At 41.1% G+C, this 13,154-nt stretch overlaps 2 protein-coding genes across 2 annotated transcripts in view; both read left to right on the forward strand.

The window, feature by feature from the left end:
• The first annotated feature begins 1,057 nt into the window (after positions 1-1,057).
• Positions 1,058-1,873, forward strand: LOC128708888 (radial spoke head protein 9 homolog). Its single transcript, XM_053803867.1, has one exon. It carries the CDS (start codon positions 1,058-1,060, stop codon positions 1,871-1,873), a length of 816 nt encoding a protein of 271 aa, XP_053659842.1.
• A 1,647-nt stretch (positions 1,874-3,520) lies between these two features.
• The window catches only part of LOC128718506 (teneurin-m), a 509,672-nt gene continuing 500,038 nt past the window's right edge, over positions 3,521-13,154 (forward strand). Inside the window, exon 1 of the mRNA XM_053812128.1 lies at positions 3,521-3,725. Within this exon, the coding sequence (XP_053668103.1) occupies positions 3,521-3,725 (205 nt within the window). The remainder of the gene's footprint in view (positions 3,726-13,154) is intronic.

Consider the following 13,154-nt stretch of genomic DNA (forward strand, 5'->3'; position numbering starts at 1 on the left):
CAACTTGTGAAAAGCTTGAGAGCTTACGAAGAGATTTAAGAATATTAATTATGTGGAGATTTCGGTCGGAGACTGTTCGTACGCTTTTTTTTACAAATTTATTCAACACAATCGGAGAAAGCAAGCAATTATTTTTCAATAATCCTTTTGTAAACAGTTTTGCAATCAATTTGTGCAAAAGACCACAGTTTTCATAAGGAAATTTAAAAGTTGAAGTAAGTTAAAAAAGAAGATATTTTTTAATGAACAGTCGTTAGTGCGTGAAGGAGTTGTACATTTCAAAGGTTCATTTTCCATAATTTAAACTAAAGTATCTTCGGTACAGCACATCTTTTTTCCTTTCTTTATATAGCGTCTTTGGCCACAATAGTAAACTTAAAATATGAAACATGTTCTGATAAAAATAATGATAAAATACCAGCAGCATTAATATTATCCGTATAAAAAGGAAATTATAGTTTTGTTCAAGGACAATTAACGAATAAAGAAGCATTAATTTTAATAATGATATTAGAATACTTGCTGGTAACTTTGAGAATTGTAACATAATAGAAACCATCCATCTTTAGAAACGGTCTAATATGGTTCCGGTCAACAATGCTACTGGCAAATTGTTTGGATTTGACAACTTCTGCAACGTTTGTTTCTACCAAATCTTTATATTTCGCCAGAAAAAAATGGAAAACCTCATGAAGTGAACAAACAAAAGGTAGTATTTAGGAAAGTAATTTGGTACTTTTAAGGAATAGTGTTCCCAGAAGGCCTTATTCAATTAAAAAAAAGGCTAATAATGATTCTTGACGAAGCCTACAGAGATGTTAATGATAGATTTATAAAATATACTGTTAACTTAGCAATACTGCTATGGCCGTAATGTCCGTAAAACATAGTAAGCAATCACATAACGATATTGTTTTATTTTTTTCATCACAGTAGTCTACAACTAAGTATGTACCTGCATCTGCTAGAAAGGTTTTGTTCATCAGCATTCTAATTTAGCTACCAGCAGCGAGCATTTGCTTGACCATCCTTTAATTCCAAGAAACCCACCCACGTCATGGAGATTAGCAACCTTGCCGAGCTCGTTCCACTGTTGTCCAACTTTTGGCGAACCATCCCCATTACCTTACAGCTGAAGCTGGAAAGCTCGCTTACACTGCTGAAGCAAGATCACAAGCTAACCAAGCTTTTCTTTTTGGGCCGGCTGGAGGCACATTCGATCAGTTACCTGCTCGCGTTCGGTTCACCGGGTGTGGATCTGTTTCATCAGCGAAAGTTTTACTACAGCCGCAACGGCATTGATTGGCTGCTGTTACTCGAACCGACCGATTGGAGCGAAGAATGGGGCCGCATTTGGGGTGAGTTTACCGGAAACGCTGGGTTCGCGTTCAAAATTCGTTCGCTGGCAGCGGGCAGCACCAGCGTGGTGGTAAGTGAACAGGATCGACTTTGGTACGTGATGCATGCGATCTTACGTGAAGCGGCTGGTGTACCTCGCGGCGCTCTGAGAATGTCCAACGAGAAGCACATTGTTTTGAATCCATTCTTCCAAGGGTTGACCCGGGAGGAGTTGGTTGAGCTCGGCAATTATCAACACTTCCGACAACCGGAACGACCTGCTGAAGAAAATGTACGCGGCCGCAAGGAGTGCAATCTGTCGATCGATGTGTTTGATCCGTTGGAGGTGGACGTACTGCCGGAAGGAAAAAGTTTCGCGATGCGCATGGACGATTCCGATCAGCTGGCGATGTGGAGTTCACTGCACTGGCTGGGGTTAGATTTTTTCCACAAAGCGAACAGCAATGTATACGGTTTCTGTTACAATGGAGATGGGCGTAAAAATTGGGACCTTCCCTTTATGGTTGAGCTGTAAATAGAGGGTAATTAATAATTGGCATTGAAAACCATATTCCAAGCGCATCCTTTTTCTTTCCTATATAATGTTCAAGTCACGGCTATGGTGTGTGTCTTGGCTAAAGCGTTAGTTCCACAAAACAGCCACCAGAGCTCGCTAGCGTGCTGTTCGGATTTTCCTTCCCCGAAAGAACCGAATGGAAATGCACGAAACCGAAAACAACCGAATTTTCCTCGCTTTTCCCCTTAAAGCTAGCTGTGGAGTGAGTGGATGGGGTTGGTTGTGGGAGGAGCAAATGCTTCGAGCGCACATTTACACGTACCTGCACACATTCGTTAGCGAGGAAATCGTACAATATTGCATCGCTAGCGCTAGCGACGAAAGCCGTTTCAAGTGGTAATAAGTTCTATTTTGCAGGCCAAATTAAACCTGGGCCAAGCTGGTTCTGTCTGCTGCCAGCCCGAGTACGGGAAAGCGGATGAAAAATTGTAATTGAAAAAATAAAACAACCTAACAACACAGCCAAGGGGCGACAAGTATTGCTGACAAAAACTGCACACGTGTGCAGATGATAAGCGAAGACTTGTGCAAAGATGTGTCGCACCTTTCATTTGGTTTGAGGTAGCATGAATAAGTTGAAAATGATGTTTAGAGTAGCTGGTGATGTACTAATGTTTAACTAGAGGAAAATACGAATTGAAACTTATGAGAACATTCTAGTATCGTTCAAATGCTAAAGTGAAAGTGCAAAAAATTGGTTTCAAGAGTCATGTAGTTTTGCAGTTTATTTGTTCATTCATGTGTTGGTTACTCTATGATATGTATTTATTTATCATAGTTTTATTTGTTTATTAATTTTTTATTGTATTTCGTTGTTATATTCACGTAGTCATTTATTTCTTGTTACAATTTTCTCAATATTTTTGAATATGATATAGACCTGTTTTAATTACTAAACTGCCTTTTATATTTATTTTTTCGTCCTACAAAATAGTATATGCCGATGTGCACCTTTTGTTTAAACCAAATACATCTAAACATTTTCGAAGTTTTGTTTGTAGTTCACCATATCAGTGACAGTGCTCTGGACAAGCAGAAACACAAAAGGGCTTGAAAGAGACATTCATCTGTAGCTAGGCAAAAAAAGTGCTACCAGTTGAACGAACATCACAACGAAAAGCATCGAAATGTGGTGAAGAATAACTATGCTGCCACATTGCTGCCAGAATTTGCATCATGCGATATTGCATGAGGGCAAATTGATGAAAATAGCGACATCGAGAAAAAAAAAGGAACAGAAGCAACGAAACAAAACGAGCACTAACCAACGAGCTTTTCGTTAGCCATTCGCTGTACCGCTTAGCTTTCCTATTGTTTTGATCGCACAGTTGAGTATTTGTTTCGTTCCTGTTTTTTTTTGCTTTTCGGAGCACCCATTCCGTTGCTGTCTGCTGTTATCTACCTTCGCGATACCGACCGCCTCCGCTACTCGTTCATCTTCTGGTGTTATTGTTGGCAAAGGGCAACATGAATGTTTCACACGAAGGTTGCACGAATACTGATGCTGTGCAGTGAAAGGAAACGGACCGGGACATGGGGAATTGGAAATTCCGTCGCCCGAGGACACGTGAAGTTTTGAATGCCAAATTGCAATCGATTGCATGCATGGGGACGGAAACTGTTTGGCCTATTTGCGCCACATTCTACCTAAACGCTCGACTGTATCAGGATCATCATCAACATCATCATCATCGTCATCATCATCATCATCCGGCATCGTCCGCATCCAACGGGTCGAGCAAAGCGACCCAACAGTGGACGATTCATCTGGGAGAAATAAGTTCGAAGTTCAGCATGTGTGATTTTTATGGTAACGATTATGACGGGTACGGTGGCTCTGGGAGAGGATGCCCGAGCTGATTCAGTCACCCTTTGGGCGAGAATGGTGGGTCTCGGGGTGATATTGTAGAATTTAGTCAATTTCCCTTCAGCTTCATCTGCAGCCTCAGCCTGCTCCTGCTGCACCGGTATCACCCTGGATGTTTAGACACCGTTCACGGGCTATTCTGAAGCACATGATAGGGGCAGATAAAAAGGTAGCAGCAAAATAAAATCGAATTGCAACCGGCAGGCATTTGTTAGTCCGTTTTCCGTGCACATTTTTTTGTTGTTCGTCCTCCGAATGCATCGCCCTTGCATCGTAGAGAGCAGCTCGGTTTCGGTGCTGCCGCACATGGTGATGCAGATACTTTATTGATAATGACAGTTCGATTGCAGCTCGCCTGTTAATTTGAGCACATGTACGAGCCGGGCGTCGTTCGAATAGCATTTCAGAGCTTGCGGCTATGGAAGATTAGAATAAATGTTTAAAACATACTATGAATTATACGTCCCTCAAAATGGACAGTAGAAATTTTGCTTTTGGAATAAAAATAAAACTTTATTAATCAAAATATATAAAAAATATGCTAGTATGAACGTCATAAAAAAATAAATCTACACTTTTTTTCATTTTTATATTTAAAATCTACAATAACAAATAATAAATTCAGGAAACAAGCTTTTAACATGAAGATGATTTCTCACAAAAAATTAAGCCCTATTTGGAAATCAATTTAAAAATTATTTTCCGAAGTAAATTTGATTCAGTTTAATGCACTATTGAGTGCGACAATTTCAATGCATTCCTTGAAATGTTGCAGATGTAGAATGTTTAAAGTAATATTTACCATAATCATTAATAAAATGTTGTCTGTTCTCCAGCTATTCCTCAATGGGATGTGTTTGAACACTTGTTTGAACATAAATAATTCTTGAACTTTTGTCCATATCATGACTAAATATTGTCAATTGATATTCATTTACTTTGAAATATTAAAAAATGCCAACATTATTTTACTGACAATATATATCTTCATAATAAATCTTAGAAATTATAAATACAACACAATTATGATAACAATAAATACAATGCAAATCCCACAAACTTAAATCACAATTTCGCAACAAATCTTTGTTGATAATCGAAAACAGCTTAACTTAAAAATAGCACATGATTTTTTCACCATTGTTGCTTGATTGCGATTTACTTACTCTAGCCCAGCCATTCCGCCTGTTCGTTCAGGTGCATTGGCCTTAAAAAAAGAATGATTGCTTTCGTTTTAGCAACATCGACCAACTCTTAAGCAAACTATGTCAGATACAATTCTTTAAATCACATCCTCCAACCCTCTGCTCCATATCTGTTGGGTCTGCTGACCCTGCCATCACAGTCGATAAATTTCGTGCTTTCTTTCGTTGCTTATTGTAGCGCAAAGAGAGGTTGACTTTGCTACCAACAATTATCCTACCAGCTGCAGTAGAAGTTGGCTGAATAAACGAAGATACTTTACCGCCGTTCGGTGATAGTTCCCATTCCCATTAGCGGATTGTTGCGTTGTGGGAGAAGGAAGTATACTTTCAGTTCGATCTTCGAGCACGACTTGAGGTGGATTCGATTTCCCGTTTTGCGTCAATGGTTATGTCCCGAAGTGGTCTGACCTGGAAAGGGGAGGTGGACCATCGCTGAACCCACGATGAGCTGCAGTTTGTACAGGGTATGAAGTACAAAATCCCCCCAGTACGCGATTGTACACTTCATCGAACGGTCGTACGCAGCGTCCTTGCCAAGGACTGTGGATGACTTTGTGGCCCATGCAGCAGCGATAAGGATAAGCTGGTACCGTGTTACCCCGGCGGTTTTTCTTGCATTTCTCTCTTATTCTACAAGTGTAAAAGACCGGAAAGCAGCTCCGGCTCCAAGGTGATGAAAAGCGGTATACGAAAGACGGGTTGCCTGTACCAAGCTAGGAGTATTGTGTATATTCCTCTTCCCGAGCGCAACAAAAGAAACAGAGATAAATTGCAGGAGCAAGCGTGTTTTTGCAAGGAAATCATTAAGAACTTTAATCTTTTCATCTGCCGCCCGCTTTCGTTGCAATTTTCCTACCTGCCGTGTACCGTGTGGGGGGATGGACGATGAAATGAAGTCTACGGCACTTCAGCATTCAGCCCCAGAGACGACGCGTTGCAAAGACGACAATGAATAGCTGAGCTTCCCGCTTCTTCTTGGGGAAGAGGGTTCTGCTACCCACTGCTGCAGACCCTCGGTAGAAAGTGATCTTTGTCATTGCAGCGGGTCCTCTCCTTACATTCAACTTCCCAAAACTTCCAGCATCCGATCGACCAGCCATTACGGTCATCAAGTGAGAAAGGAGCAGGTTCTTAAAGGAGGCGCTATATCGAAGTGGGTGTGTGTGTGTCAGGGTAGTAGTTTAGCAAAAGAGAGGCGGATGTGCAGATAGAAATCGGGAAACAATCATGCTTCTTCTGGACGATGCTCGTTGCTATAAGGAAGCACAGCGTCGGTTTTCTATTGTTGCTCGCCGACTGGAAGGACAGTACCGGGTACGGATTTGGCGCAATATCCAATCCATTTCGATTATCGTCATCACTGTAGAAAGGAACGGGGAGCTAAGCAAAGGATACCGACCGTGGGTAATTTCCTTCGATTCACCAACCCAAGCTTGAAACGGAGTTTTTCATTCTACGTGATGAAACATTTTTCTCTATAGTCTATCGAAAAAGTTTTCCACCACCCGGGTGGGGAAGTTATTGCTTTGTCCCGGCGATGGGGATGTGGGAAAAAGGCGGCGTTGGAATGGAAGGACGTTTTCAGCAGTTTTATGATTGGGAAATTTATTTATATGATTGAGTGGACATGAATGCGTACGAGATGGTGCTATAAACGTTTTTGGTCGAATGAGGAGATGGTCATCGTACATTAAAATCCTTCATGTTGAATTGAGGCGTTAGTAGCTGGAACTATTGCAACGGTTCTGCAAATGGTGTTATTTGAAACACATTTTACAATCGGAAATGTCACACTTTTATAGACAGTAATTTGGTGAGCTGCAGTTAGAACAATGGAGCATAGAGAACATGTTATATTGCACTTAGTTTTAGAAGTTCTATATTTAGTGTAAAGGTACTAGATCTTGCACAGGCTTATAAAAATACTTTAAATTGCACTGATAAAAGATTCCGTAAGCATTAGAAAGTAATAAAACCGATCAGTATTAAACCATCTGCCGGAAGAAAATTGAACATCCATTATTAAACTTTTTTATCCCGAAAAATCGTCCGATATCATTCATGCCACGGCTTCTGCTGCGTAGCATTCAATAATGTTGTTGGAAAATGTGTCCCCCACACCAGCGTGGCAGAACAATACACTTCAGACTAGAAAAGTTTTATCTGGCAGACGCTTTTGTTCGTGACAAAATTTCACTCCCGTGGCGCGCGAAGACTATTGCCTTTCACCAGCAACCGGCAACCATCTGTTTTCTTGTTGAAGAATGTGAATGGAAGAAAAACGTACGGACTTCGATCCCAAGTGCGATCCTATCGCCGGGCTAAGAACTGCCCCGGACAGGGCTCATTTAAACTGATGTTGTAAAAGTTTTTCCAATAATAATCACTAGCTGTTAAGAAGTTGCCCTGACCAAGTTAATGACAATGTTGGAAGTTGGAGGGAGATTGTAGAATATGTTCCATTGATGGAGAAGAGTTGGGCCGGGGTTTTGTTTCTTTTATTGATGGTTTGAATTTAGAACCGTGATCGAAAGGTGATTGAGCTAAGAGAATGAAAAAAGTTCTCTTTTGTTTGATGATTTCATTTGAAAATTATTTAACAAGTTTGACAGCGTTTAATACAACAATTCCGGAACAATAGCCGTGTAACTAAATGGGAAGGCTTTTTTATTCTATGTTTTACTAAAAACTACAAGCACACCCGATGTGAAAGCACATCGCGAGCTTTCCACAATGGCGTCAGCATCCCGTTTCGATCGGTTGGAAAAGCGTTTTCGGTTCAAATTGTTGCCTATTCAAATACTGCCACCCGAACTGCCCGACATTCGTCCTCTGCCATTGAACTGACTTTTATCGCCGTTTCGATTGGTGAAGCTTTTGAAAATGCAAATTGAAATGCTGGCCGTGTACGGTGCAAGTATGCTGGCCGGCCATACGGTGGCCGAGATGTTTGGGGCAGGGGTGCTAAATTATTCGCATTGAAATCAAAATAAATCGTCCCGCATTCACCGATGCACTGATGTAACGTTGGAAATGAGGGGGGGAGGTTTTCCCCGAGCGGTGAATGGGAAGACCGGGAAAAGTGACCGGCATGAGCAAGGTCCGGTAATTATTTAAAATTACTTCAATCAAATATTCATGAACCTTTCACGTCGGGTGCGGGATGTATTTTGCTTCGAATCGTTCGGCTCCATCTCGCTTCGGTACATCTCATCTTCTGTCATCGCGCTCTCACATTCGCACAAATATCAAATATCTCCGGAACGAAGCTCCCCCTCCCGGCCAATGTGTATGTGTCGTGCGATGTGTCCACTATCTCCCTTATCGGTGATTATGGCAATGATGACGTCGATGATGATGCCGATGGTTATGCTGGTGGTGTCCACCGATTACGCTGCTCCAAAAGCGGCACCGTCGGTATCGTCCATCGAGCACAACGGAGTACGGTTCATCCGGTACGAACCTCATGGAAATCGGGAAAAGCAGATGGGTACACGCTTTCTACCCGGCATAGTGCATACGTTTTCCGTAACATTTAGCCCAATGGAATGGAGCTTTTGTCCTGGGGGGGTGGGAACGAATTTACATACGCTCTGTGGGGTGGAAAACGGAGAGAAAGGACATGACAGGCGTCATTGGAACGACGTTCTGCTGTCGTTTCCAACGCATCATTAAGGTTTTGCGTGGTACCGAGTGGGGTACGGTGGGATGGAATTGGATGGATTCACTGCGTGTCGTGCAGATTGTGGTGTGCTTCGGTTTCTTGTTCTAACGTAGGCCACCTTGATGAAGGTCTTTTGGATGGATCAGTTCGAAAGGTGTTCCTTGATTGGGAGCGAGGTCTAGTGTCAATAGAGATAGCTGCTAGGCAATTGTATGGATTAGTTGTAGCAGCTTGAAATGGCGCGTTTGGAGCAAATCTTTATTTATAAAGCATGTGGTATTGTTGCTTAAATAGGATGTGGAGAGAAAACTATTTCAGCCATTTATGATGAGTCAAAGAATTTTGAATTATATATTAGTATTTCTTTGCTTTAGTTTAATTTATGTTGTATTATTTTATTTTATTTTAAATCATCAGTTAAAGCGAGTGTTGTTTTTTTAATTATCTATCGCTCATTTTGCTTTGAAAATAATGTAAAAGAATTTTCAAAAGAGTAATTAATTTCTTTGAATATATTTTGAATATAATACTACAACTGTGGTAATTAAACAAATTATTTTCCTGGAGTTTTGGGAAAAATATATTCTAATTAAGGATTTCAATTGTAGTAAAACACGTATTTTAATTTCACGTTTATCTTCTAACCCTCAAAGGAGTTCGGACTCGAATCCGTGTTATTTATGACATCTTAATCTAATCGCATTATCCTACGCCCTGTTGGTTGAAATGCTTACAAAGCATTTTCAATTTTTCAAAGCACAAACCACCCGCTTACGTTACTTGCTTAGAGAGCGTAGGTACAACCCCATTCGTTAGCGGTGTCCGTGTAGATGGCTCAGAAAAAATGCAAACGATTCCAAGCGAAAACCCCAAAGGCTCACCAATACCACACGGAGTGGTGCTGGGTAAACCCATCCAATGCCCATTCCAACCACTAATTTGTGACCGCCTTTTGTTGCTTTCCACCCTCGATTCGGAATGGTTTGCATTTGCCAGGGATGGAAGCAGCGAGCGTTTTAAAATAAATATATATTATAGCGGTGTTTGAGGTGATTAAATGAAAATAATGTCTTGATTCTACATTAAATTACGTTAATTTTCCGTTCCGTGCAGTGGTGTTGGCAGGTAGAACGTGGTGCAAATACTGTGGGTTGGAGTGTTTGGTAGAATGTGGAATGAGTGTGCTTTCCGGTTGATGTAATAGTTTTTAAAGTTTATTTAGATTACACGTTTTGTACATGGAATAATTTTAGCATACAAATTAAGGGAAAGTTATACTTCAACTTAAGACATAAAAGCGTGAAACAAAACTATCACAAAATAAATGTTCAAGGATTTACCAAACAGTTCGTCTGATCGTTCCAGTATTCACCACCAGCTGGCGCTAGTATTTGTTTGGCTCATTGTTCTTGCTACCACTTTATCGCAGCATCTACCAACGGCGTCGGTAGCGTTAGCAGTGGACAAATGAATGCTCATTAAATCTGCCGGCACTGTTTCTCTCCACCTAAGCGCGCATCCACGACTCTTGCCTCAAAAACAAGCGGGCCGTGGCGCACTCGCAGGTACTGGCCCCTGGGTCGGGTACTTCAGCTCACAAACAATGACATTAACATACTCAATCCAGTTTACTCGGGGCGTTTGTGTGAGTGTTTGGTTGGAGGGAACGGCGAGGGAGGCTAGTTTAAATGAGCACACATTTGTCCTAGGCAATGTCCCTTCCCGACCTCCAGACTATACGTCGTCCCGACCCAACCTAACCGGCGTGATAAAGCCACACATTTTGCATAGACCTCTGGTAGCGTTTGCTATCAGAAAGTCGCTCGTTGTTTTAAATCGTTGTGTGACGCTAGGTATGCAAGTAACCTGGCATTTTTGCCAGTGGCCTGATGCTGTTTGCGTGGAATCGAGTAGGACCAGGCACTCTCATTGTCTTTCGCTGGCAGTGGATAACATTTCACTCGAAAGGTATTTCCATGACCACCGTTTAGGGAGGCTAACCGATTGTCCTTTCATAGACACACAAGAAGTTAATGTGGATCGAGAGGATGCTTTAATTTTAATGAGTCCACCATCTCGCTCGGCGAGAGCGATAGCACTAAATTGCCTGCGGCTTTGGGTCAACGGTTCGGTAGCAGAGCGTATAAATACGTTCAGTTGGCTGCCTTAGTATAGGAATGAAGTTGAAGATGACGTTAAATAGATGTTACTTATCTTTTACACCAACTTTTTCATGCCAAATATAATGTTATATCATGATAATAGACAGAAGTGTCCAACACATCTATTAGAAGAGTAGCTTTAAAGCTTACTCGGAACTTATTTGCTGCGAACGCATTCTAACCCATGCGGAGGGCACTCAGATGAGTATCCGGCCGGCAAGGAAATGGAACACCATTTCAAAAGCAGCATCAACCAGGCCCGGTGTGGAATTGCATCACCAAAAACCCATCGGAATCGGAAGTGAATCCCGAGATTCGCCGTTCTGCTTTCTCCGTCCCTTTTTCCCGATGACCCGTGCGGTGCAAAAGGAAGTCGATTTATGGGTACGTGACACATGTACACGCTCGTACGCGCACACAAAAGCGAAAACGTCGGGTACGGGTTGAACCACGTGAGAGATTAATTGTTCCCCGATGAGATGGAGGCGCCCGGTCCGACTGGGCTAGTCACAAATGGGCGGAACGATGGAGAAAGCGATTGTAAATTAGTTCTAAATTGAGGCAAATTGTTTTAGCGAAAGGCTATTGTGCTGCCACGCTCGACCGTACCCGATGAGATTAAGGGGCGTAAGGGTACCGGCGCCCCGGGGGTATAGGTGAGTGATGAACGTAACGGTCATTGGGCGTCGATTTCCTGCACGGTGCTAATGGACATCCTCCCGTGAATAGGCTGCTGGCAGCAAATCGAGTGAACGAGTTGGCTTGCGCTACGGTTGGCAAGATTAATTGGCTGGAAAGGATGGTAGCTATTAAAACAAAGTGTCCGATGGAAATGGGTGCCGGAATGGGATTTCTCTTTTTTACGCAACGTTGATTTTTATGCTGGATCTTACCTTTTGACCGTAGGATAAAATTATGAGAGACTGAAAAGTGGAGCAAGCTTATTGGTTTTTAAATATTTGATTAATTTAAGTATGGTGGGTAAATATATATGAATCGATAATCAGACATATTTTCATTAAAGTTTACTTTATATTAATCATGCATACATTAGCCTAAAACAAAAGCGTTAAACAACGGTTTTTGCTTGCGCGGACAAACCACACGTTAATTGAATTCTGCAGCGCATTGCATTTTAATTTAATCTTGTCACATTCGCAACGCATCCCAATGCGACACAGCGAATAAAGAGCGTACAAACAAACAGTATCCTCTGTCATCCGGAAACCGGCATAGTACCGTTTGTTTTCCAATCGAACTCTGAAGAGGTCATCTGGAATGCAAACTTTGACCAAACAAAGAGCACCACCGTACATAGGCATAGATGTAGTGGAGTGTAAATATAATGTTGCTGTTTGCGTTAGCTGGTGATGCTTAAATGAGATCATTTTTAGGTCTCTTTAATAATCCATTGAAAAAACCATAAACGACATGCTTTGGAGGTTGATCAAACATATACATTTATAAAAAGGAACAAAAGCGAAACATTTAAATGCACATTTTTTTCATTAAATAGTCTTCTGGTTATTTAGTGTAATTTGATATTTAGCTGCTCTTTTATTGATTTGGTTTTCATACCATTTTATATGATAGATTCTGGTCTGATTACTGAAAGAGTTTTAAAAGATGGAATAGAATATTAAAATAACGCAGGGCAGGAAAGTAATAATCACTTTCTTAACTAGTGATAATGTTATGAGATTAGCCACAAGACACTTAAAATATATATGAAATCGGAAACAAATCATATTACAATGTCATTATTGGAAATCAATAGAAACGATTATTTTGAAGATCATTTTATTATCTTTTACTTCAGCTGACCGTAACGAAACACTTCTACAGTCCAAAGCTGAGGACTGTATATGTTTTAATGTAGACGTTTTAATGTTACTTATTCAAGAAAACATCAAACAACTATTGCAAGAACTGAGAATCTGCTTTAACCTGCAAACTTGAAAGGTCGGCCAGTTAAAAAAATTCTTGCTGTGGCAGGAACTGACAAAGTCTAGGTTTTCAAGAGTTTAAGATCATGGCTTGTTTGGAATAACACACATAGCCTTTTGCAAGTCACCACCGACAACATTTGTTCGTGGATAGCTCCAGAAAGAATTGTTAGTTGATAGCTTCAGCAACAATCTGAGACTAGAGTGACCACATTCTTGCCGCGCATGTGTTGGTAGAATTAAGAAGTTTAGTCAACTGGTTGGCGATGCAGCTTTCCGAAGAGTATTCGGCCAAGTAGCTTAAATAGTCTCTACAGATAAGCAAATTTCCCTTTATAAGAGTTAAACCAGTGTTGTCTTCATTTACATCTGTTTATGTAAACTATTCTAACATT

Source organism: Anopheles marshallii, chromosome 2 (genome assembly GCF_943734725.1).
Source record: "Anopheles marshallii chromosome 2, idAnoMarsDA_429_01, whole genome shotgun sequence".
NCBI lineage: Eukaryota > Metazoa > Arthropoda > Insecta > Diptera > Culicidae > Anopheles > Anopheles marshallii.

What these genes read in the sequence shown, in the direction of transcription:
- LOC128708888 (XM_053803867.1), top strand. Translation starts at nt 1,058, where the DNA reads ATGGAGATTAGCAACCTTGCCGAGCTCGTTCCACTGTTGTCCAACTTT.